Source organism: Sorex araneus, chromosome 2 (assembly GCF_027595985.1).
Source record: "Sorex araneus isolate mSorAra2 chromosome 2, mSorAra2.pri, whole genome shotgun sequence".
In the NCBI taxonomy this organism is placed as follows: Eukaryota; Metazoa; Chordata; class Mammalia; order Eulipotyphla; family Soricidae; genus Sorex; species Sorex araneus.
Window position 1 is genome coordinate 136,529,684 of NC_073303.1, and position 22,756 is coordinate 136,552,439.

The 22,756-nt window shown below is 38.6% G+C and overlaps 1 protein-coding gene across 2 annotated transcripts in view; it reads right to left on the reverse strand.

Annotated features, from left to right (window-relative positions):
• Nucleotides 1–938: 938 nt before the first annotated feature.
• Nucleotides 939–22,756, reverse strand: part of LOC101556968 (protein mono-ADP-ribosyltransferase PARP14) — a 119,631-nt gene continuing 97,813 nt past the window's right edge. For both annotated transcript variants that reach the window (XM_055129361.1, XM_012932315.2), the window contains exons 15-18: nucleotides 21,409–22,003; nucleotides 19,722–19,857; nucleotides 6,902–7,076; nucleotides 939–1,650 (exon numbers count right to left, since the gene is read on the reverse strand). In XM_055129361.1, the coding sequence (XP_054985336.1) occupies nucleotides 1,361–1,650; nucleotides 6,902–7,076; nucleotides 19,722–19,857; nucleotides 21,409–22,003 (1,196 nt within the window). In that variant the 3' untranslated portion in view covers nucleotides 939–1,360. The remainder of the gene's footprint in view (nucleotides 1,651–6,901; nucleotides 7,077–19,721; nucleotides 19,858–21,408; nucleotides 22,004–22,756) is intronic.

The window sequence follows — 22,756 nt, forward strand, 5'->3', positions numbered from 1 at the left end:
CATGGAGCAAACATTTGACAAGTTTCAGCACCCCATTTATGATAAAACAAAAACAGTACTAGAAGGAACTTTTCTCACAAATGTCATGTACTGTAAAGCCACAGCTAAAACCATACATTCTGGTGAAAAGTAGATAGGTTTTTCTTTAAAATCATCAACAATACTAGGTCGTCCACTTTTACTACTCTTATTCAACTTATTAATATGGATCCTAGTCAGAACAATAAGACTAGAGGGAATAAAAGAAATCCAGATGGGGAAAAGGTAGTAAAGCTATCATTATTTGCATAAAGTATATATATGTGCATATAAATAAATACATACATATACACACATATATGCACCTAAGGGTGTCATTAAAAACTAGTAGAAACAGCTGAGTACGAAAAAGTGACTGGTTACAAAATTACAACTGGTTGACACATAGGGGTCTGGAGTTGGTACAACCATATGGGAGCATGATTCCCAGGTTCCTGGCCTAGGTTTGATTTCCAGCACACATGATACCCTGAGTAGCTCCGGATGTGGCCCTAAAGGACCCACATGACCTTGTTGTTCCCATTGCAGGGTCTGGGTAGTAAGTGCATCCTCTGGCCCTGGCAATAACCCACCATTCTGGTTCCTAACACCACTTGGGAGGCTTTAACCTGTTGGATCTGCCAATATCCAGGTAGGAAATGTCAGAGTTGGCCAAATTTATAAGACACCAGCTGATGGCATGGAGTATTGCTTAGTATGAAAGAAATCTCAAAACATTTGTTAATCAGGATTTGAGGGGAAGATTTTATATGATTGGGAGATTATATATGATTATATATATGGGAATAATGAGTTGCTTCATACAGTACCATGATAGCACTGTAGTATTTCACAGTGATTTCATCAACAGAGATCTTGGAACATATTTCCTGAGCACTGAGGTGGGAGTAGGTTTACTACACTTACTGCACTATTATTCTCTCTGACTTGAAATCATAAACCTACTGTTTTCTTTCATAAATTTGGAGTCCATACAGTTATAACTATGTTATCTGATTTAAATTCTCAACTTCATTTCTCATAAATGTGGTTCATCCAGTTTTCAAGTAGAAGCTAAAGATTTCAAGTAACAGGGGTTACTTGATCTTATAAAAATGCCTTGCGAGATAACTCAGAGCTCATACTTTGTACCCATTTGATTTCAGGAAGTGCATGGTCCCCTGAGCACTGTTGGGAGTGACCTCTGATCACTGAACTAGAAGTGGCCACTGAGCATGTGGGTGTGCCTCATGGAGACATAGACAGAGAGATAGAGAAGAAAGGAAGAAACATGGTTTTTACAATCAGATATGTGTAGGTGAATAATTTCTTTACCAAAATGTCACTCTGTAAAAGTAATGAGGTACTCTGGGTAAGCCTGATAGTCATAAAAAACCACAAATAAGTTGGGATTTTGCACATTGTCTGTGACAGTATCATACCTGTCAGCAGGATTTTGAGGATCCTTTGGAGGAGGCACAATTAAGGATGAATTCCCACTTGTATAGATTCCAGTGAGAACTCGCACATAATACATATACTTTTTCCCCTTGGCATCTGGTTTGGAGTATGTGTCATCAGCAGAATAACTGGCATTGACAGCAAAGTATGTTCCTTTTCCATATAATGCTGCTGTGAAGAGAAACAAAACTTTTCAGTAATTTCAATTTAGTCAATAATAAGACATGTTGACTTAATGTATTAAATAATCTGAAAATCATGCTCTAAACCCTGTTTGAAATTAATTATTAATTTACCATTGATTTATAATACCATATAAAAGCCTCTCCATACAACACCGAAGTTCCAGTGCTAATCCCAGGATTAAATTGCCCCTCTAATACTATGCTCTGACAGAGCATTTTCTCTCTTCACTTTGGTGAGCATCATATTTTTCTCTGAGGCTGAATTTTGTTGTGGTTTGCTAGCCTCTTTGATTTGGTAATTTCTATTATGCATGTAAGACTGAATAGGACTGAAAATGTCTTTTCTGCAGTGTATTTTTTCTACTTTGGGATATTTTTCTAGGAGTAATTGCTGGATCATATGGAAGCTCAATTCCTAGTTTTTTTGAAGATTGTCCATATTGTCTTCCAAAAAGTTAACGCTAACACCAGCAGAGAACGAGAGTCCCTTTTTCTGCATCCACGCCAGCACTAGTTGTTATTCTCTGCGATGAATGGTAGTCTCTGTGGTGTGAGGTCATAGCTCACATTATTGTTTTGATTTGCATTTCCCTGATGATTAGTGATGTATTTTTTTTCTTTTTGGGTCACACCTGGAAATGCACAGGGGTTACTCCTGGCTCTGCACTCAGGGCTCTGCACCCCTGGCAGTGCTCAGAAGACCATATGGGATGCTGGGAATTGAACCCGGGTCCGCCGTGAGCAAGGCAAATGCTCTACCTGCTGTACTATTGCTCCAGCCCTGATGTAGAGTATTTTTTATATGTCTGTGGCTGTTTGTAATTCTTGTTTGAGGAAGTTTCTGTGCATCTCTTCTCTCCATTTTTTTTATGGAGTTGGATGTATTTTTTTCAGAGTATTCCCCTGCTCAAATATTTGGAAAACTTTGAGAAGAATAGTTAATATATCTTTTTTAAAGTCTTAGTAGACTTCATAGTAAAATAATCTGATCCTGGGCTTGTGGTTGTTGAGATTTTGATACTGTTTTGATTTATGTATTTGTGATTGGTCTGTTCAAGGATCTATTCCTTCTCAGATAAAATTTGGAAGATTAGAATATTCTAAAAATAGCTTATTCTGGTGGTCCAGTTTATATAAAAATTAATAATTCTATCTTATGATTCTGTGTATTTCAGTGCTATAAGTTGGCATTTAAGCTTTTTAATTTCTGATACTTAGTTTAATTCTTTTTTTCCATATTGATCTTAGCTAATGGTCTATCAATTTTGTATATTGTTTCAAAGAACCAGATCTTGGTACTTTTAAATTTTATAATATTTTTATTTCTTTTAAATTTATTTGTAGTCTAGTTATTATTGATTTCTTCTTAATGACTTTTAATATTATATATTCTTTATCTGGTTTCTTCATGTGAAGTTGGGTTGCTTATTTAGGACTCTAATTGTTTACTGAATGTTGTACTTTGTTGCTATGAACTTTCCTTTTTCTGTACCACATAGAATCTGATAAATTTTTCTTCATTTTTGTTGGTTTTAAGGTAATGTTTGATTTTGATTTTTTTTGACCTAGTAATTAATCAGATTTATATTGTTAAGTCAAAACATGTTGCAGATATTTTCAGTTTTCTGTTTGATGTTTGATTTCTCATTTAAATACCATTTTGACCAGAAAAGATGCTTGTTATGATTTCAATATTTACATATTTATCAATACTTGTTTTGTGTCCCAAAATAAGATCTATCTTTGAGGAAATGTTTGTGGTACACTTAAAACTTATGTATTAATTTTGGGGGGATAAAAATTTCCATATAAATCTACTAAATTTTGCTTGTCAATTATTTTATTAAAGTCCATTATTTCACACTTTTATCTGATTTTTTCATTAACATTAGAGCTATATTAATATATCTACTATGTGCTGCTGCTAATGTCTCCCCTAGGTATTTTAATAATTATTTAGGTGTTTTTGTGCTGGGTATATATATATATATGTATATATATACATATATATATATAATTTCTTTTGCTTTTCGGGTCGCACCCAGCGATACACAGGGGTTACTCCTGGCTCTACACTCAGGAATTACTCCTGGTGGTGCTGGGGGACCATATGGGATGCTGTGAATCAAACCCAGTCAGCCGCATGCAAGGCAAATGCCCTACCCGCTGTGCTATCACTCCAACCCCAAGGGTACATATATATCAATGGATGCAATAATGGATGCATATCTCACTCAAGTGAGAGAAGGAATCTGGAGTTCCAATCTCCATCTATGATCGAGGATCAGGGACGCTGTCTCATTTGCCAAGGCATCAAAATCAGATGAGCTGGACACATAACGTGATTTGGACTAGAGCTGTTACTGACTGGATTCTATGGGACCTCAAAAGAATACCTGGCCACCCATCTCCGAGATGGTCAGACTTCTTTGTCAAAACCCTGAACGAATGGTTTGAGGCTGTTCGTGTTCCTGGAGCGAGGAGACACCATTGGGCTACACTAACATACAACAGTGGTGAATGGAGATGTTGCTGAAGCAAACTGATGAGCAATGGGATGACAAGTGATACAAGTGACAAGTGATTAATTGTATTTTTTCAGAAAAATTATCTAATTATTCTACATTGTTCATCGTTGTAGTCTAGATTCCCTTTTTAACAAAAATTCTATTTTAGGCGCTGGAGTGACAGTACAGCGGGTAAGGCACTTATCTTTCATGCAGCAGGTCTGGGTTCAATCCCCAGAATCACAAATGGTACCCGGAGACCTGCCAGAAGTGATCCTGGAGCACAGAACCGCGAGTAGGACCTGAGCACAGCTGGGTATAGTCCCCACACTCAAAAAAGACCACAAATCTATTTTTGTAAGATATGAGAATAGAGCTTCTTCCTTTTGATCTTCATTATTGGCTTGAAATACATTACTCTAGCCTTTTACTATAGGTCTATGTTTATCTTTAGATGTGATGTCAGTCTCCTGTATGATTAATAGAGAATGATACCGCTTTAGCTGTTTTTTTTTAATGTAGGAGTATCACTGTATCACTGCCATCCCATTGTTCATCAATTTTCTTGAATAGGTGCCAGTAATGTCTCCATTCGTCCCTGTCACGTGCTATGAAGCCCAATGGCATCTGCTCGCTCCAGGAACATGAAGAGCCTGAGATTTTAGCAGCCTATCCTTACTTGTCCTTCCCAACGTGCCGCATTGGGGGCTTTTTCAGGGTCAGGGGAATGGGGGGAATGAGGCCCGTTATTGTTACTGTTCTTGGCATATTGAATATGTCACGGGTAGCTTGCCAGGCTCTGCCGTGGGGGCGGGATACTCTCAGTAGCTTGCCGGGCTCTCCGAGAGGAAGAACTGTGTAGCTCTCTTCCGGGAGCTTTATTTTATAGTTTCTGGATGTTGGCCATAATGTGATTACCTGTAGGAGTACTGCTATTTATTTAGCTATTGATTAAGCTGATTGAATTGGGCATGAACTCCACAATGTTTTTTTTTTTAATTGAATCACTGTGAGATGCAGTTACAAAGCTTTCATGTTCCAGATTCAGCCGTACAATGATCGAACATATATCCCTCCACCAGTGCACACTTTCCACCACCAATGTCCCCAGTATATCCCCTCTCCCCAATCCCAGTCTTCACCCTGCTCCATGACAAGCAATTTCCCCAATACTCTCTACTTTTGGGCATTATGTTTTGCTCAAATTTTCCCACCACCATTCAAGCCTGCCTGCCAGGTGCAGATGCTAGATCATTTATTGTCCATTGCTCATCTTGAATATCTTGGGTGCCATGGCTGCATGCTTTTGGAATCCTAGATTGTAAATGGTTGGGTCCCAAAGACATTTCTGTAAGGCACTAATCCATTTTGGTATTCAACTGGGTGTCTCTGGAACAGGGCTGTTTGTGCGCTAAGATGGCACCTGGAGGCATATTATGGGGGTCATAGCCAGGTGGACGAGTGGGCAGGGAGCTGGGGAGGGACAGCACAGCACCACTGATGCCATGTGGCATGAAGATTTAGTCATGGAACCTGCATACCTGTGCCTTGCTTGTGAAAGCTCTTGCTCGCCGGGATTCCATCTTGTATAGGTAGGGAGACTGCACCTGTTCCATCCGGGGTGCCCTAGTGAAATTGGCTTGGCATGGGGCCTAGAGAGATCTTCAGCTCTGTGGTGTCTTCTGGGACTCACTGCTGTGTCTCTAGGTTTTGATCTCTTTCTAGATTTGTTTATGGGTCTCTAAAGCAAGGCCAGTAATAGTTTACAGGATGGTGCCAGAGTTGGTTCCTGGGGGTGACTGAGAGTGCTTCCTTGTGTAGTGGGAAGTGGGGGGAGGTAGCCCACCCCAACTCTATAAAAGACTGGGGATTTCAGTCACAAAACCCGCATACCCGAATTTTCAGCAGATTATCTTGGTGAGGTCCATCCTGAGATGGTGGAGTCAGGCTGGGAGTATGGCAGCAATTTTGGATTGTGGAAGCAAGCGGCTGCTGGGGGCTCTACCTAGGCACAGGCCAACCTTTCCCCATCCGATTTACCCCAGTCTGTTCAGCCATGCGTGGGTCCGAGATTAACTGTGGATTTTGATCTTTTTCGAGATTTATCTATGGGTCTCTGAATAAAGGCCATAATTGAGCTTGTATAATTGAGCCAGAGGTGGTTTTGGCCATTTAATTTCTTGGTAAACTTGGTCCTAAGTTGTTGGGGTTTAACCAAAGACACAGTGGCAATTTCAGGGTGTCAGGCACCATCACGCTGCTGATGCACTTGTCCCACAGGTACAGGTTGACCTGTTGGCGGAATCATACCTCCTGCTTTGGCTTCATGAGGAGGCCACAGCTGTCATTGCTCATGGATTATTTATGTCTCTGTGTTCAGAGATCACTCCTGGTGGTGTTTGGGGAATCATTAGTGGTACCATGGATTAAACGGGGTTGGTCTTGGGCAAGGCAAGTACCTTAATGACTGTTCTGTATCTTTAGGACCCTATTTCTATTATTTTTTTAAACCCATATGTCCACTCTTTGTCTTTTGACAGGTGAAACTCAGATAATTCACATTTGGGATGATTTTTATATACAGTTTGGAATAAATATAGAAAATCTTACACTGAAAGTTTGACAGCAACATAGCCACTAAACCATGAGAGACTTTATGCAATCCATACCCTCTACCAAGCGGTGGTCCTCATAGCTGACACCTCATTTAGAGCAAACTTGTTTCCATACCATTCTTTTCAGCATGACTGCAGTTAAAGCCATTCATGTTCACAAGAGGCACTGATTCCTCATCTGTTCCACGGAAGAGTTGTGTCTCATTTCTTCTGTTGCCATTCTTGGCAGTCATGGTTTTCTTTTGTACCTGGTAGCTCTTCCAGAGATCTAGATTCTGGATCCTCTCAATCTGCAAATAATCAAAGAAACATACTTAAGCAGTTCCAAGAACACTTGGCAGAAGATATAGTAAATACAACATAAGCACTATTTTTATAAATAAAAATTTAATAAGAACTGAGCTGGAGCGATAGTACAGGAGTGGCTGTACATACAATGCTGGCCTTGCATGCGATTGACCCAGGTTAGGCCTCTGGCACTGCATGGTCCTTCAGGTCTCACCAGGAGTGATCCCTGAGTGCAGAACCAGGAGTAAATCCTCAGTATAGAGCCAGGGGTAAGCTCTGAGCTCAGCTGAGTGTGGCCCCAGATAACCAAAAAAGATTACAATAATAACAAATTCTATGTCATTTGGCATATTTCTACATTTAGAAATATTTTTAGATAGTGTTTTACAGAAAAGTCCCTAGGGAAATTATTAACTTAACTTTTAGCAACTTTTATTTATATTATACAGAAAGAAAACCATATTTATGATGTTAAGTTAATATATTTGAACTCAGTCCACCAAGGCACTCCAAATCCTGCTCTTTACTTTCACTCTGATAACTGTTCCTGATGCTGCCTACCTTGTTATTTTCTCACTTTCTTTTCTTGTCTTGCTGGGATATTGGTTTATCTAATCACTAAGGGAAGCTTGTGTTGTCTACACATTGGGTATTAATTAATAAAAATTCTTCTCTGGTCCAGTTGAAAGAGTCAGGTATGAATCCTGTGGGAGGTGATCTGGTTGAGACCAAAATGGCCATGTTTTGACCAGACTGAAGAAACTGATCACCAGGACAATGATAGAAATTCTTTGGGTTGTGTGTGAATTGCAGGACTCAAAGTAATCAGAAAATTTAGAATCCAGCAGAAAACTGTCTTAAACACTATCTAAAAATATTTAACTGTGTTAAATACCTAGAAATGACAGAATGACAATGTGAGGAAGTCAATGATACACTGTTAAATTCTTAAAATTTTAGTGTCACCACTGAGCGTGCACATCAAGCTGCAACGTTCTGGGCACCCTCTGCTCATCCCATTCAGGTATCCGCCTGTGTCAGGGCTTGTTTACAGAGTTGCGATTCTAACCAGACCCTAGTGCGGCCGGCTTTCATCCTTGACCTACGGGGGGGGGGGGGGGAACAGGAATTGAGGCACACTGCGCGCGCACTCAAGCTGCAACGTTCCTGGCACCCTCTGCTCATTCTATTCAGATATCCAGTCCATGTCAGGGATCCTTCCCAGAGCTGTGGCCGCGAGTTATTCCTCCCTCTCCATATCCCATAAAAACCATAAGTTATCCTCTTAGTTGGAACTTTCACTAGGTTAGCTTAACAACCAGAAACACATTAGCAAATAACTCATTAATTAATCAGAAAATACTGCATCACCAAAATAATTTACCTGGCTAGACTCTCATTCATAACAAAAGGAACAACAAAAAAATTCACAGATAAACAACAGCTCAGGAACTGACAAGAACAACTGAGTGGACTACTTTAAGACACGACAGGCCCCTCAAATACACCAAATTTTAGCAGAAAAATACGACAAAAACCCCATAACAGTATTCTCTGTCAACGTCAATGAGCTAAACGCACCAATTAAAAGACACCGAGTGGCAGGATGGATTAGAAAATTGAACCCAACATTCTGCTGCCTGCAAGAAACACATATCAACAGTCAGAGAAAACACAGGCTCAAAGTCAAAGACTGGAAAACAATCCAATAGGCAAACAACTCCCATAAAAAAGCTGGGATAGGGGCTGGAGTGATAGCACAGCGGGTAGGGCGTTTGCCTTGCACGCGGCCAACCCGGGTTCGAATCCCAGCATCCCATATGGTCCCCTGAGCACCACCAGGGGTAATTCCTGAGTGCATGAGCCAGGAATGACCCCTGTGCATTGCCGGGTGTGACCCAAAAAGAAAAAAAAAAAAAAAAAAAAAAAAAGCTGGGATAGCCATCCTAGTATCAGACCACATTGATTTCAGACTGAAGAAGGCCAGAAGAGACAGTGAAGGTCATTTCTTATTGACAAAAGGATCTGTACAGCAGGAAGAACTAACAATACTAAATATATATACACTAATGAGGGACCAGCAGGTACTTAAAACAACTACTCATAGACTCGAAGAAGGTCATCGATAGTAACACAATACTAGTGGGAGATTTCAACACCGCTTTATCACCTCTTGATAGATCAACCAGACTCAAGCTTAGCAAGGACATACTTCATCTGAGGGAAAAAATGGAAGAAAGGGACTTAGTAGATATATACAGGACACTTCATCTTCAAAAAGCTGAATGCACATTCTTCTCAAGTGTGCATGGAACATTCTCCAAGATAGACCACATGCTGAGCCACAAAACATACCTCCATAAAATTAAGGAGATAGAGATTGTATCAACTATCTTCTCAGACTACGATGCGCTGAAATTAGAAATAAATCACACACACAAACAGAAAACAAAATCAAGCACCTGGAAAATAAACACCTCACTTTTAGCCAATGAGTGGCTTAGAAAAGAAATCAAAGAGGAAATCAAAAGATTCCTGGAAATGAATGAAAATGAGGACATGAGTTACCAAAACTAATGGGACACAGCAAAAGCTGTGTTAAGTGGAAAGTTTATAGCTCTATAAGCATTCCTCAGGAAGGAGAAGCAAGCCCACATAAGTAACCTAACCTCACAGCTTGGAGAATGACCAACAAAAGGAGCCCAATCCAAACGGGAGGAAAGAAATAATAAAACTCAGAGCAGAAATCAACGAGATGGAAACCCAAAAAACAATCTGTAAGATCAATAAAAACAAGATCTGGTTCTTTGAGAAAATAAATAAGATCGATAAATCTCTAGCAAGACTCACAAAAAAAGGGAGAGAGAAAACCTTAATAAACCAAATCAAAAATGAAAAGGGGGACATTACAACAGAAATTACAGAAATTCAAAGGATCCACAGAGATTACTTTGAGAATCTTTATGCCATGAAACACGAAAACCTTTAGGAAATGGATAAATTCCTAGATTCCTACAGCCTCCCAAGGCTGAACCAAGAATACCTGGAATTCCTGAACGGACCTATCACCATCAAGAAAATTGAAACGGTAATAAAAAGTCTCCCCAAACAGAAAAGTCCAGGCCCAGATGGATTCACTAGTGAATTCTTCCAAATCTTTAAAGAGGACTTACTCCCAATCCTCTTTAAGATTTTCCAAGAAATTGAAGTATCAAAAACACTTCCAAACAGTTTCTATGAAGCAAATATCACCCTGATATCAAAAGCACACAGAGATACCACAAAGAAAGAGAATTACAGACCTAAATCCCTGATGAACACAGACACAACATCCTCAACAAAATATTAACAAATAGAATCCAACGACTCATCAAAAAAGACCATACACCATGACGAAGTAAGATTCATCCCAGGGATGCAAGGATGGTTTAACATTTGCAAGTCAATCAACACAACTTATCATATCAATAAATGAAAAGATAAAAACCATATGATCATATCAATAGATGCAGAGAAAGCATTTGACAAGATCCAGCTCCTGTTTATGATGAAAACTCTCAGCAAAATGGTCATCGAAGGAACTTTCCTCAATATAGTCAGAGCCATCTACCACATGCCCACAGCAAGTATCATTCTCAATGGGGAAAAACTAAAAGCCTTCTCTCTAAGATTGGGCACAAGGCAAGGTTGCCCGCTTTTGCCACTTCTATTCAATATAGTACTGGAAGTCGTGGCCATAGCAGTTAGACAAGAAAAAGATATTAAGGTATACAGATAGGAAAGGAAGAGGTCAAGTTATCACTATTGCATACAATAAGATAGTATACTTAGAAAACCCTAAAGACTCTACAGAAAAGCTCCTAGAAACAATAGATCTATATAGTAAAGTGGCAGGCTACAAAATCAACACCCAAAAGTTCATGGGTTTCTTATATACAAATAATGAAAGAGAATATTATGAAATAATGAAAGAGACATTAAGAAAACAATACCAGGAGCTGGAGCAATAGCAGCGGGTAGGGCGTTTGCCTTGCACGTGGCCGACCCGGGTTCTAATCCCAGCATCCCATATGGTCCCCTGAGCACCGCCAGGGGTAATTCCTGAGTGAAGAGCCAGGAGTAACCCCTGTGCATCGCCGGGTGTGACCCAAAAACCAAAAAAAAAAAAAGAAAAAAAAAGAAAACAATACTATTTAAAATAGTACCTCAGAAAATCAAGTACCCTGGAATAAACTTAACCAAAGAAGTGAAGGAACTGTACATGGAACATTACAAAACACTACTTCCAGAAATAAAAGAGGACACTAGGAAATGGAGAACACTATATGCTCATGGATAGGGAGAATTAACATTATCAAAATGGCAATACTTCTCAAAGCACTATACAAATTTAATGCAGTCCCTATCAGGATACCCATGATATTTTTCAAAGAAATAGACAAAACACTTCTGAAATGCATATGAAACAATCGATCCCCAGGAATAGCTAAAGCAATCCTCAGAAAAAAGATGTGTGGCATCATATTCCCCAACTTCAAACTCTACTACAAAGTAGTAATAATTAAAACAGCATGGTATTGGCTAGAAACAGACCTGCAGACCAGTGGAATAGAGTTGAATATCCTTCCACAGACCCCCAAATATATGGCCACTTAATCTTTGACAAAGGAGCAAGAAATGTGAAGTGGAACAAGGAAAGCCTCTTCAACAAGTGGTGCTGGAAAAACTGGATAGCTACCTGCAAAAAAATGAACTCTGACCTTGGTCTAATGCCAGGCACAAAAGTCAGATCAAAGTGGATTAAAGACCTCAATATCAGACATGAATCTATAAGGTACATAGAGGAAAATGTAGGCAAAAACCTCCATGACATTGAAGCTAAAAGCATCTTTAAGGATGAAACAGCACTGACCATGCGAGTGGAAGCAAACATAAACAAATAGGACTACATCAAACTTCTGCACTTCAAAAGAAACAGTGACCAAAATACAGAAATAGCCCACAGAATGGGAAAGAATATTCACCCAGTACCCATCTGATAAGGAATTAATATCCAGTATATACAAGACACTAGTAGAATTGTATAAGAAAAAACCTCCAACCGCATCAAAAAATGGGGAGAAGAAATGAATAGAAGTTTCCTCAAAAAAGAAATACAAATGGCCAAAAGGCACATGAAAAAATGCTCCACATCGCTAGTCATCAGGGAGATGCAAATCAAAACAATGAGATATCATCTCAAACCACAGAGACTGGCACACATTCAAAAGAACAAAAGCAACCAGTGGTGGCATGATGTGGGGAAAAAGGGACGCTTTTTCACTGTTGGTTCAAATGCTGACTGATCCAGCCTTTCTGGAAAACAATATGGACAGTCCTTTTAAAACTAGAAATTGAGCTTTCATCTGACCCCGCAATATCACTTCTGGGAATATATCCCAAGGATGCAAAAAAGCACAGTAGAAATGACATCTGTTCCTATATATTCTTTGCAGCACTGTTCACAATAGCCAAAATCTGGAAACAACCCGAGTGCCCTAGAACAGATGACTGCTTAAAGAAAATTTGGTACATTTCACAATGGAATACAATGCAACTGTTAGGAGAGATGAAGTCATGAAATTTGCTTATAAATAGATAGACATGGAGAGTATTATACTAAGTGAAATGAGTCAGAAAGAGTGGGACAGACATAGAGGGACTGCACTCATTTGTGAAGTGTAGTGTAGCATCACAGGAGGCTGACACCCAAGGACAGTAGATACTAGGGCCAGCATGATTACCACATAGCTGGAAGACTGCTTCATGAGCGGAGGGTAGGAGTCAGATGGAATAGAGAAGATATCACTAAGAAATTGATGGCTGGAGGAATCAGCCAGGATGGGAGATGTATGTCGAAAGTAGATAATGGACCAAACACTATGACCTCTCAGTGTCTGTGTTGCAAGCCATAATGCCCAAAGTAGAGAGAGAGTATGGGGAATACTCTCTGCCATGTAGGCAGGGGGAGGGTGGGAAAGGGGGGCATACCGGGGATATTGGTGGTGGGGAATGGGCACTGGTGGAGGGATTGTTGCTTGATCATTGTGTGATTGTAACCCAAAGATGAAAGCTTTTAACTATCTCACAGTGATTCAACAAAATTTAAAAAAAATTTAGTGTCACAAAAATATTTTTTTGTAATTCAGGAGCAACAACATAAGAAGGAAGAGACAAAAAAGGTATCATGACCAAATGCAGTTTTTAAAATTAATTTGTTAAATTCCCATGAATTACAAAGTCATTCATGATTGAGTTTCAGGGGTACAATACTCCAGCACCAATCGTTTCACCAGAGTTTACTTCTTTCCATCAAAGTCCCAGTTTCCCTTCTCCCTGCAGCCTGCCTCTCTGCTGGCAATCTTTTCTTTTTCCTTTTGGTCAATGTGGTTTACAATACTGTTACTGATAGGGTATGATGCATATCACTTTATTTCCTTTCAGAACAGTCCTTGCCAAGAGTAACCACTTCCCTCTACCAACGTAGTGGTCCCTTCCTGACCTGTCCCCTCTACCCCATAGTGGCAAGGTCCCTACTAAGGACCTTTTCTCTTGCCCTATGTTCTTATGCCTTTGGGGATTGGTTAGTCTCCTACTAAGTTAATTTTTTTTTAAAATCTATATATCAAATGAGTGAGATCATTCTGTGTTTGTCCTTCTTTCTCTGACTCATTTCACTCAGCATGATACTCTACAGATTTGCCATGTATCAGCAAATTTCATGACTTCATCTTTGGCCATGTAGTATTCCATGGTGAATATGTAACATAGCTTCTTTATTGTCATCTGTCCTTTGACTCTTTCTTCCCCCAGATTTTGGCTATTGTAAATAGTGCTGCAATGAACATAGGACTGCAAATGTCTTTTCTGCATTTCTTCTTTTTACTTCGGAGTGGAATTGCTAGGAGTGGAATTGCTGGGTCATATGGAAGCTCCATTCCTTGTCCATATTGTCTTCCAAAAAGACAGGCTGGACCAGTCAACACCAACACCATCAGGGAATGAGAGTCCCTTTTTCCCTGCATCCACACCAGCAGTAGTTGTTGATGTTCTTTGTGTTGAGTGCCAGTCTCTGTGGTATGAGGGGATATCTATTGTTGTTTTGATTTGCATTTACCTGATGATTAGTGATGTACAGTATTTCTTCATTATGCCTTATCGCTGTTTGTATTTCTTGTTTGAGGAAGTTTCTGTTCATCTTGTCTCCCCATTTTTGATGGAGTTAAATGTTTTTCTTGAACAATTCTACGAATGCTTTTTATATCTTGGATATTAACCCATTATCTGATGTATGGGTAATTTCCCCCATTCTATGGGCTGTCTTTGTATTCTTGTCATCATTTCCTTTGAGGTGCAAAAGTTTCTTAATGTATGTAGTCCCACTTGTTTATCTGTGTTTCCACTTGCTTGATCAGTGAGGTTTTATCCTTAAAAATTCCTCTAGCTTTAATGTCATTAAGAGTTCTGCCTATGTTTCCCTCTATGAATTCAGCCTGATATAGAGGTCTTTAGTTCATTTTGATTTTATTTTTGTGCATGCCATAGAAGGAGGTCTGATTTCATTTTTTTGTAGCTGACAAGTTTTCCCAATGTACTTGTTGAAGAGAATTTCCATGCTCAAATTTATATTTTTTGTTCCTTTAATAGATTAATTGACCATGTACCTGAGGTTGTCTGTGTTTTTAACTCTATTCCGTTGATCTGAGGGTCTATTTTTAATCCAGTAATACATTGTTTCAATTATTGCCATTTTGTAGTACAGTTTGAAATTGTGAAAAATGAGGGTGAATTTTAAGAATGTTATCTTGGGGGCTAGAGAGACAGAACTGGGTTAAAGTCACATCTTATATGTGACTGACCCTGTTCAATCCTTGGCACTGTATATGGTTTCTTTAGCAGTGCTTAGAGTGATCCCTGAGCACAGATCCAGGATGGTGATAGCATCCCCAGACAGAAATGAAACAAAATATTCTGTTTTTAATTACTGAAGGATATTTAAACATGGACTTTTTAGTAGGTGGTATGAATTTATGTTAATATTACTTCATGAATTAATGGCAATGTCAATTAGGAAAATAATTTTTATTCATAGGAGATATTTAGTAAGATATTTATGTGTCATGATTACTACAACTTACCGAGGAAGAAAAATCCAATGTAACAGAGGTATTGAAGTTAGGTGGAAGTTTATGGATATTAAAAACCATCATCACAAGTTCTAAAAATCACAGAAGATGATAAATCACCCATACTGTGTGTGCCAATGTTTCACAGCACAGGAAACCTCCACAGAGGGTCCTTAAATATAATCTACCTTGGCTCTTGTGCTATCCACAGGAATTTCACATACAACTAAAATTTTAAACTTCAGTGAAATAATTTCTATGTTAACCAATGCCAATCCATGGAAGAACTTCAAGGACCATTTGAATGAAACATACTTGACATTTCAGAACCAATCATCAGAGAGTAACACACTTGAATCATGTTGCCTTGGGACCTCATATAATTGTATTGTTTAACTTGCTTACAATTCATTGAGAGATTTAAAAAGAAATGGAGGCATATTTAATACTGAATTTATGTTGGATTTATGGTGGAGATAATTTTGAAGCTCTTCTCTAGCGCTTTTATGGGAGAAAACCCCGAGGAGTCAATTTCAATGTTGTAAAAAGTTGTAAGTTTTCCTCATTTAATGGCTAGTTTTTAGATTCATGAATGTTATGAATCTTGCTGCCGGATATTTACTTCTTTGCTTTGACTGGAAGCAGGCTAAGGGATAAATTCATGGTACTCCTCTAGCAACTACCTAGGACCTCAGCTTAGTGTTTCTATGAACTAGCAATACATCTCTGTTATTTTCCCTGTCCTTATTTTCTCTTTGTCATTTTCTTTATCTAGTATTTTATATGAAGGTATGATAAAAATATTTCAGAGACATTTCAATTTATTTAACTAGTATGTGCATTTAGCTTCATAGAAAATCAAGTAGGTGTCTTGAATGTGTAAGTAGTAAGAGAAAACAAACTAAGAAAAAAGTGCAAGACTTATGGACAATTCATTATTAGGCATGAAGGGATGGTATTAAAAAATCTAGCTTTACTCAGGAAGAGTGGGAGCAAAGACAGAAATGCGAATGAAACACTGAGAGTTGGTGAAATAAGTTTTATGGAAACACATTAGAACACATGGACTGTTGTTTGTTGGGGGAGACACTTAGTGGTGCTCAGGGCTTACTCCTGGCAGGGCCTGGAGGCCATATGAGGGTTCTAGGGAATCGAACCAGGCTCTACCACATGCAAGGCTATGCCTTACCTACTATACTATCTCTCCAGCCCTTACTACATGAATTTTAGGTGGAGATATTTGGATCATTTTGTAGAGCTTGAATCAGAGACACAGGTATTGATTTGGGAACTATTAATCTTGAAATAATAGCTGATGACAAGGATAGGAAACAATTTCTCTGATGAGCAGGGTCAGGAGTAAAATTTCCTGTATCTAATCTGAGCATTAGGAATTTGGAGGAAAAGCAAATATCAGAGATAGTAAAGAAAATTTTAAAGTTTTTTTCCAGGCTGGGGAGATAGTACAAGGGAGGCATGTGCTTCACTTGGGTTTGATCTCTGGATCAAACTGATGGCCTCCTGAGCATCACCTGAAGTAAACTGGAAGTCCCCCAAACACCACTGGGTAGCACTGCTAGTCCCTACACTGAGGCCCAAACAACACTGTCTGTGGACCCTCGCACTAAACCACTGGCCAACCCACAGCCAGCTACTAACAGGAGTGGACTTCAGGACACCTGAGCTTACTTTGGGAGCCTTAATGATTTTTTTCCTTTTAGGAAAAAGGAATCAGAATAATATTATGTTTTGGACCACTTCCCATAGTCACTATCATATTTACCCACCCTCTGGCCCTGCTCTGCCGATTCCCTAAGTCTCTCAGGAAATGCAGGCTAAACAGTAAAATTCATGGAACATCAGTTCCCATGGCTGAAAACTGCGCTGCTCTCAGGAAGTAGGCGGGCTGAGTATCCACCCTGCTGAAGCCTTGGCAGTCATCCACAGGTGGGAGCTCTGCAACCATGCCGAGGACTCAATTCCACCTGTTTGTGAATGTTCTCTACACAGATGCCAAACTGCAAATAATTTCAAGTAATCCTGATGCCCAGGTGGATATGCCCGCTCAGAGTCAGAGCAGGCAGCCGACCCTCACACCTTCCCCAGTACTTTGGAAAGCCCTGGCAGACCCCGCTATGTCAACTCACTGGCCCCAAACTTAGATACTGAAGTCTCTGGACCAAGTGGCCACATATATGGCCATGGACACCTCCTAATTCCTCAATACTGAAACTCCAATGGGAGCACACCAAATTAGATAAGAAAGTAACATAGAAGTCAACTAACTTCAACAAACAAAAACAATAACACAGAAGACTCAACTAGCAACAACAACTTAGTATATTCTTAGACAAGGACTTAACAACCCTGTGATCAAATATAAAAATTTTCACATAAAAATGGATTTTTAAACTTATGATTTTAAAACTGAACCTTTGCTACCTAATAAATTTCAACTGTAGAATCAACATTTGTGACTTTTGTCTACATTAAAATAAAATTTCGTTGTATCACTGTCATCCTGTTGCTCATAGATTTGCCCGGGTGGACACCAGGAATGTCTCCATTGTGAGACTTGTTGTTACTGTTTTTGGCATATAAAATATACCACAGGTAGCTTGCCAGGCTAAAAAAGAATAATATTATATTTTGGAATATTATATAGTCGTACATCAATGAACAACATAATTTAAAAGAGTAATATTAATGCTGAAGAGTGGAAAATGTTAAAATAAGTGAGAAGATCAAGGAAAGGATGATTTTAGTGTGTCAGGAACACGTAATCTGATGTAAGGATCCTCCACACATGTCTCTTTGTGCTAGTTATTAATTACCTGCTCCCACCTCAAAGGCTTATCTGTGAATTTCTGTTACTTTGCTTTGCAAAGTAAGAATGTATCTTTAATATTCTAATATCATCTGCCATTATGAGAGCGGACACAAGGAACTCAATAATTAGGTAACTATGGTGACATGAGATGAATCTAGAATCTAAACCTAATTACCCTTGAATACATTCCCATTCAAGTCCTGATAGGCATAACCATGATCTTAGCTCTCTGGATCAGAGGTTAGGTTGATCAATGGTTAGGTTAGTAAGGAGATTGAACAAATATTCTTACTCTAAGAAAATTGTGTCTTTTCACTCACCTTGCATGTGCTATTCTTAGTGCTATTCCCCAGCCCCACATAGGTACTGAGCCCTGCCAGAGTGATCCCTGAGCAGAGCCAGAAGTGAGCCCTGTGTATTGCTGAGTAACACATAGCCCCACCCCACCCACAGCCAAACAAAAAGTGGCAAAAAGAAAGTTGTGCCTTTTGTCTCACATGGCTGGAACTGAGGTGATTAAGCTAAGTGAAAGAAGTCAGAAAGTTATTACTGAATGGGTATATTCATAGGTGTAATGTAAATAATAAAGTAAGTGAAGTGACTAATCACAAAAATGACTCTCAGATGGGGAGATAAAAACAGGATGGAGTGTATGGTTAGTATGGAGAATTAATCCCTGCATGGAGTGCTACAGAGCATGGCCTCAAACCCAAACCCAAACCGAATAAACATAACTCAAATACTTGGAGAAATATGGTAGTTAATATCTAGAAAGCTGGAGGGGATGGGAAAAACGAGTAGAGGGGTAATTATGATAGTGTCATGGTGCTAGAACTTGGTGCGTAATGCAGTAAGCTTTATACACTTATAGGGGTGTGAATAGGTTTTCATGAAGTGGTGTTGTATTATAAATCTATTGTGACCAATGTTAAAACCAAACATAAATGATCAATCAAATCAAAATGCAAGTATGAACTTTTATATATACCACATGTTAGAAACAAACACTTAATGAAATGTTCATATGCTGTTTCAATAATTTGATGTCTGAAAGTCTGAGTTATAGAAATAGTTTACAACAGTGATAGAAGTATATGCATGAAGATGTTTGACACATGCTAGTAAGAGCAAGAAATGAATAATCAGTCCAAAAGTCATAGTAATAACTGATGAGTAATAACAATACTAGGTTTTTTATGAAAAAAATGAAGTGGTTAAAATGATTTAGCTGAAGATTGTGATTGATTCTTAGTACTGATGACATACTACAAAGGTTCAAGAGTGGTTTAAAATGTTTTAGCTAGTTTTATGAATGGCTTCATTTATACATACTTAGTCAATATGCAAAAATAAAGGAGAACGCCAAAATGTTGACAGTGACTGGGTGACAGAATTGTGATTGTGATTACGTTAGTCTTATCTCATTGTCTAAAGTTTTTCTTTTACAAAGAACAGACCATTTTAGTGATAGCTTTTATCTTGAGATTATTATTATCAAATTAGTAAATTATTATAAAACAGCCAAATTCTATGCAAATTTTATCAGAAACAAATGAAAAAAATATCCAGGACCACAATGCAGTAGTAAAGAATAAAAAAAATAGTAAAACTATTCTCACCATTAAGAAACTTCACAATAGCAGAAGGCTTACCTTCTCTATGACGAAGTTTGAGCAGGTCTTATTAAACTGGCGTGCCACCTCTTTGTATTCTGCATGACTAGGTGGTAGGTCAACCACACAGATATTCTGTTGCTTCATATCACTCCAGTGTGAAGGGATTTCAACTATAAAGTAGACATTTGAGTACTTTATCCTGGGTAGACTAATATACAGAAAATTCTCATATGCTTTGCAAAAATGAGTATTTCTGGCCTCTTGCTTTACAAACTCTTTATAAAAGTCTTTAATTTTATTATACAGTTCAAAAATATATAGTTTTCCAAGTGTGGATCACAGAAAACCTATACCAGAGCCAAACTTAATGCTTGTATAAGAAAACCCACAGATCTACTCAATAAAGATCTATGAGAAGTAGATCTTCTGTACCTGCATTTTATTTCTTTTGGAACCACATTTGGTGCTCTAGGTCTACTCCCATCTCAAAGGATAGGGGCCATTTCTGGCAGTCCTTGGGGACCATGTAGTGCTGGAAGATTCAACCTGGGGCCTCCTACATGAAAAGAATGTACTATATCCCATTGAGTTATCTTTCTGGCTCTGTTCTTGCATTTTAAAAAGATTTAATAAGTGGTCAAATGTGAGGACCACTGTCATAGATAATGCGGTGCAGAAACACTTTCGTTCCTAATCTGTTATTTAATAATCTGACAAATTCTTCACAATATTTTAAATTATCACTCTAGTCTTCTTACCAAATGCGTGATTTTTTAAAAGTAGTCACTACTTAAGCATTACTTTGTTTCTGGTATTGTGAGAGCCATGAGGGCAGTATTCATTGATGCTCAGAAGGGTGTGCAGTGCTGGGAATTAAGCTCAGTGTTTCACACATTGGTAGGCACATGCTGGGCATAATACTTAAGCCACACTCTTGGCTGTGAACTTTTGCCAGAACTCCTTACCACCATAAGGCCATTCACATTCTTTGTTGCAGGTGGTGATGACTGCTTTGTCTTTCCTTTGACTAAATAGATGCCACATTTGATTTCTAACTTCACTGGAGCTGTCATTATTTTATACTGATCTCACAAGAGATGAAGATATTATAGTGGAAGCTAATTTTCTTATTTCTACTGGGGAAGTTCTGTTGTTTGGAGGCAGGAAAGAATCTGCACTAGATAAGCTCCCTGAGTGAACCGGGAGAAAATGTTTTATTTGTTATAAGTTACAAAGGATATGTTTTCTTTGTCTATTAAGGAAACCTTCAGGGCAAATTAGGTGCTTTCTGGGAGCAGTCAGGCACCAAACTCTCCAGGGTGTCACCAGACATCCACAGAGAGGGCCCACTTTGGCCATGCTGCCCTCTCCTTCTGTTCTGGAAAACCTGGGTTCGCTTTCCTTGGAAATCCAGGGCTTTCTGTCTCCTGAGGGAAGCAGCCACTTTCTTTCCAGAACTAGCTCTGCGAAGTTAGTAAACTATAGAGAGGGGAACTAATGTAAAGTCTGGCTGCTTTTACACTCTGATGGCTATGCCTCAGCGGGTGCTTGTGAATACCTGACTTCACCAGTCAGAGTGGGAGCTTCTTAATTTCAGATCAAAGTTTTGTATTCTAGTCCATGAAAGTTGCATATATTATATTTACTTGAATACAATTTTGGTGTATATAAAAGCAGTGTTACAATAATGAACAACAAGCACACAAGTTTGACTCATCTTGAGTCAGCTTTCTTGAAGCGCTGAATAGGCAATGTGTCTCCCACTGCATTTGTGGCTGTGTATGTGGTTAAGTCTACTGTGTAGGTCTGATGTTTAATTTTGACATCCATTTTCTTTTCCTTTGTTTTCCTTGCCTCCTCCAATTGCATATTGGTTATTTTGTCAAAAGGATAATAAATGTTGTTATTATATTTCCATTCTATAAATTCACTGAGACAATCTGCTTGGGAATCCTGTTCTTTGTCTGATCTAACTCTCCTGATCATTTCCTCACTCTTATTTCTAGCCTCCATAACGTCTCTGCTAATTCCACAGACCTCAATAAAAGGTTTTTTATTGTCCAAAGAAATAACAATCCTTAATTTCATCTGTAGTGCATATAACTCCTGGCACTCTTTTTCATCAAAGTCTTTGATACCTTCATCTTCACTGATATAAGAGTATTGCTCCTTTATAATCAGATTTTGTATCCAGGAGAGGGCACTTTCCACATGTTTTACATTGTCACCACATACTTGAAGAACCGCTAATTCAGTTTGTTTTTCCAAAACCGAGGGATTTTTTTCCATGAAAAATTGTTTTACGTAGGCCAAATGTGCTATAAAAATAGAGGAATAAAGGTGAGTTAGATAATTTTTCCTTACCATGGCACACATCTTTATCTTGCTTATTTTATAACTGAAAGTTTACACTGCCAAATCCTGTTCATCCATGTTGTTTACTTCCCATCTGCTTCCTCTGGAAGCCACCAATATTTTCTCTGTATTTATGAGTTAAGTCCTTTTTTCCAAATTGTACACATAAGTGAAATAATACAGTATTTGTCCTCTGTTAGACTTATTTCAATTAGCATCATTCCTAAATAGTCCTTTCCTATTGTTACAAGTGACAGGAATACTCCTCTCTCCTTTCCTTCATTTTAAAGTCATTACAATGCCAGGGTCACAGGCTTACTGAGGTCTTGTACATTTGGTTGTACTTGTTGTGGCACTAAGATTGACAATATCAGTTCTTGGGATTGAACTCTTTGCCTCAAGCATGTAAAGCAGGCACTCTACAACTGAGCTACATGTTGTGACCCTTTAAAATGGATGAGTAATATTTTAGTTTACTTATACACACATACGTAAACAGACATATAATGTCCTTTATCCTAACAGTGGGATAAATTTCCACAAGTGGGATTGCAGGCTCACACGACACTTCTGTTTTGATTTTGAGAATGACAGTACTATATCCCATGGCAGCTTCACCAATTTATATTCCCACCAACAATATACAATCCTTTCTTCAAAACCTCACCAACACTAATTATTTGTTATCAAGCTGATAATAGCTGTTATAGTGAGAT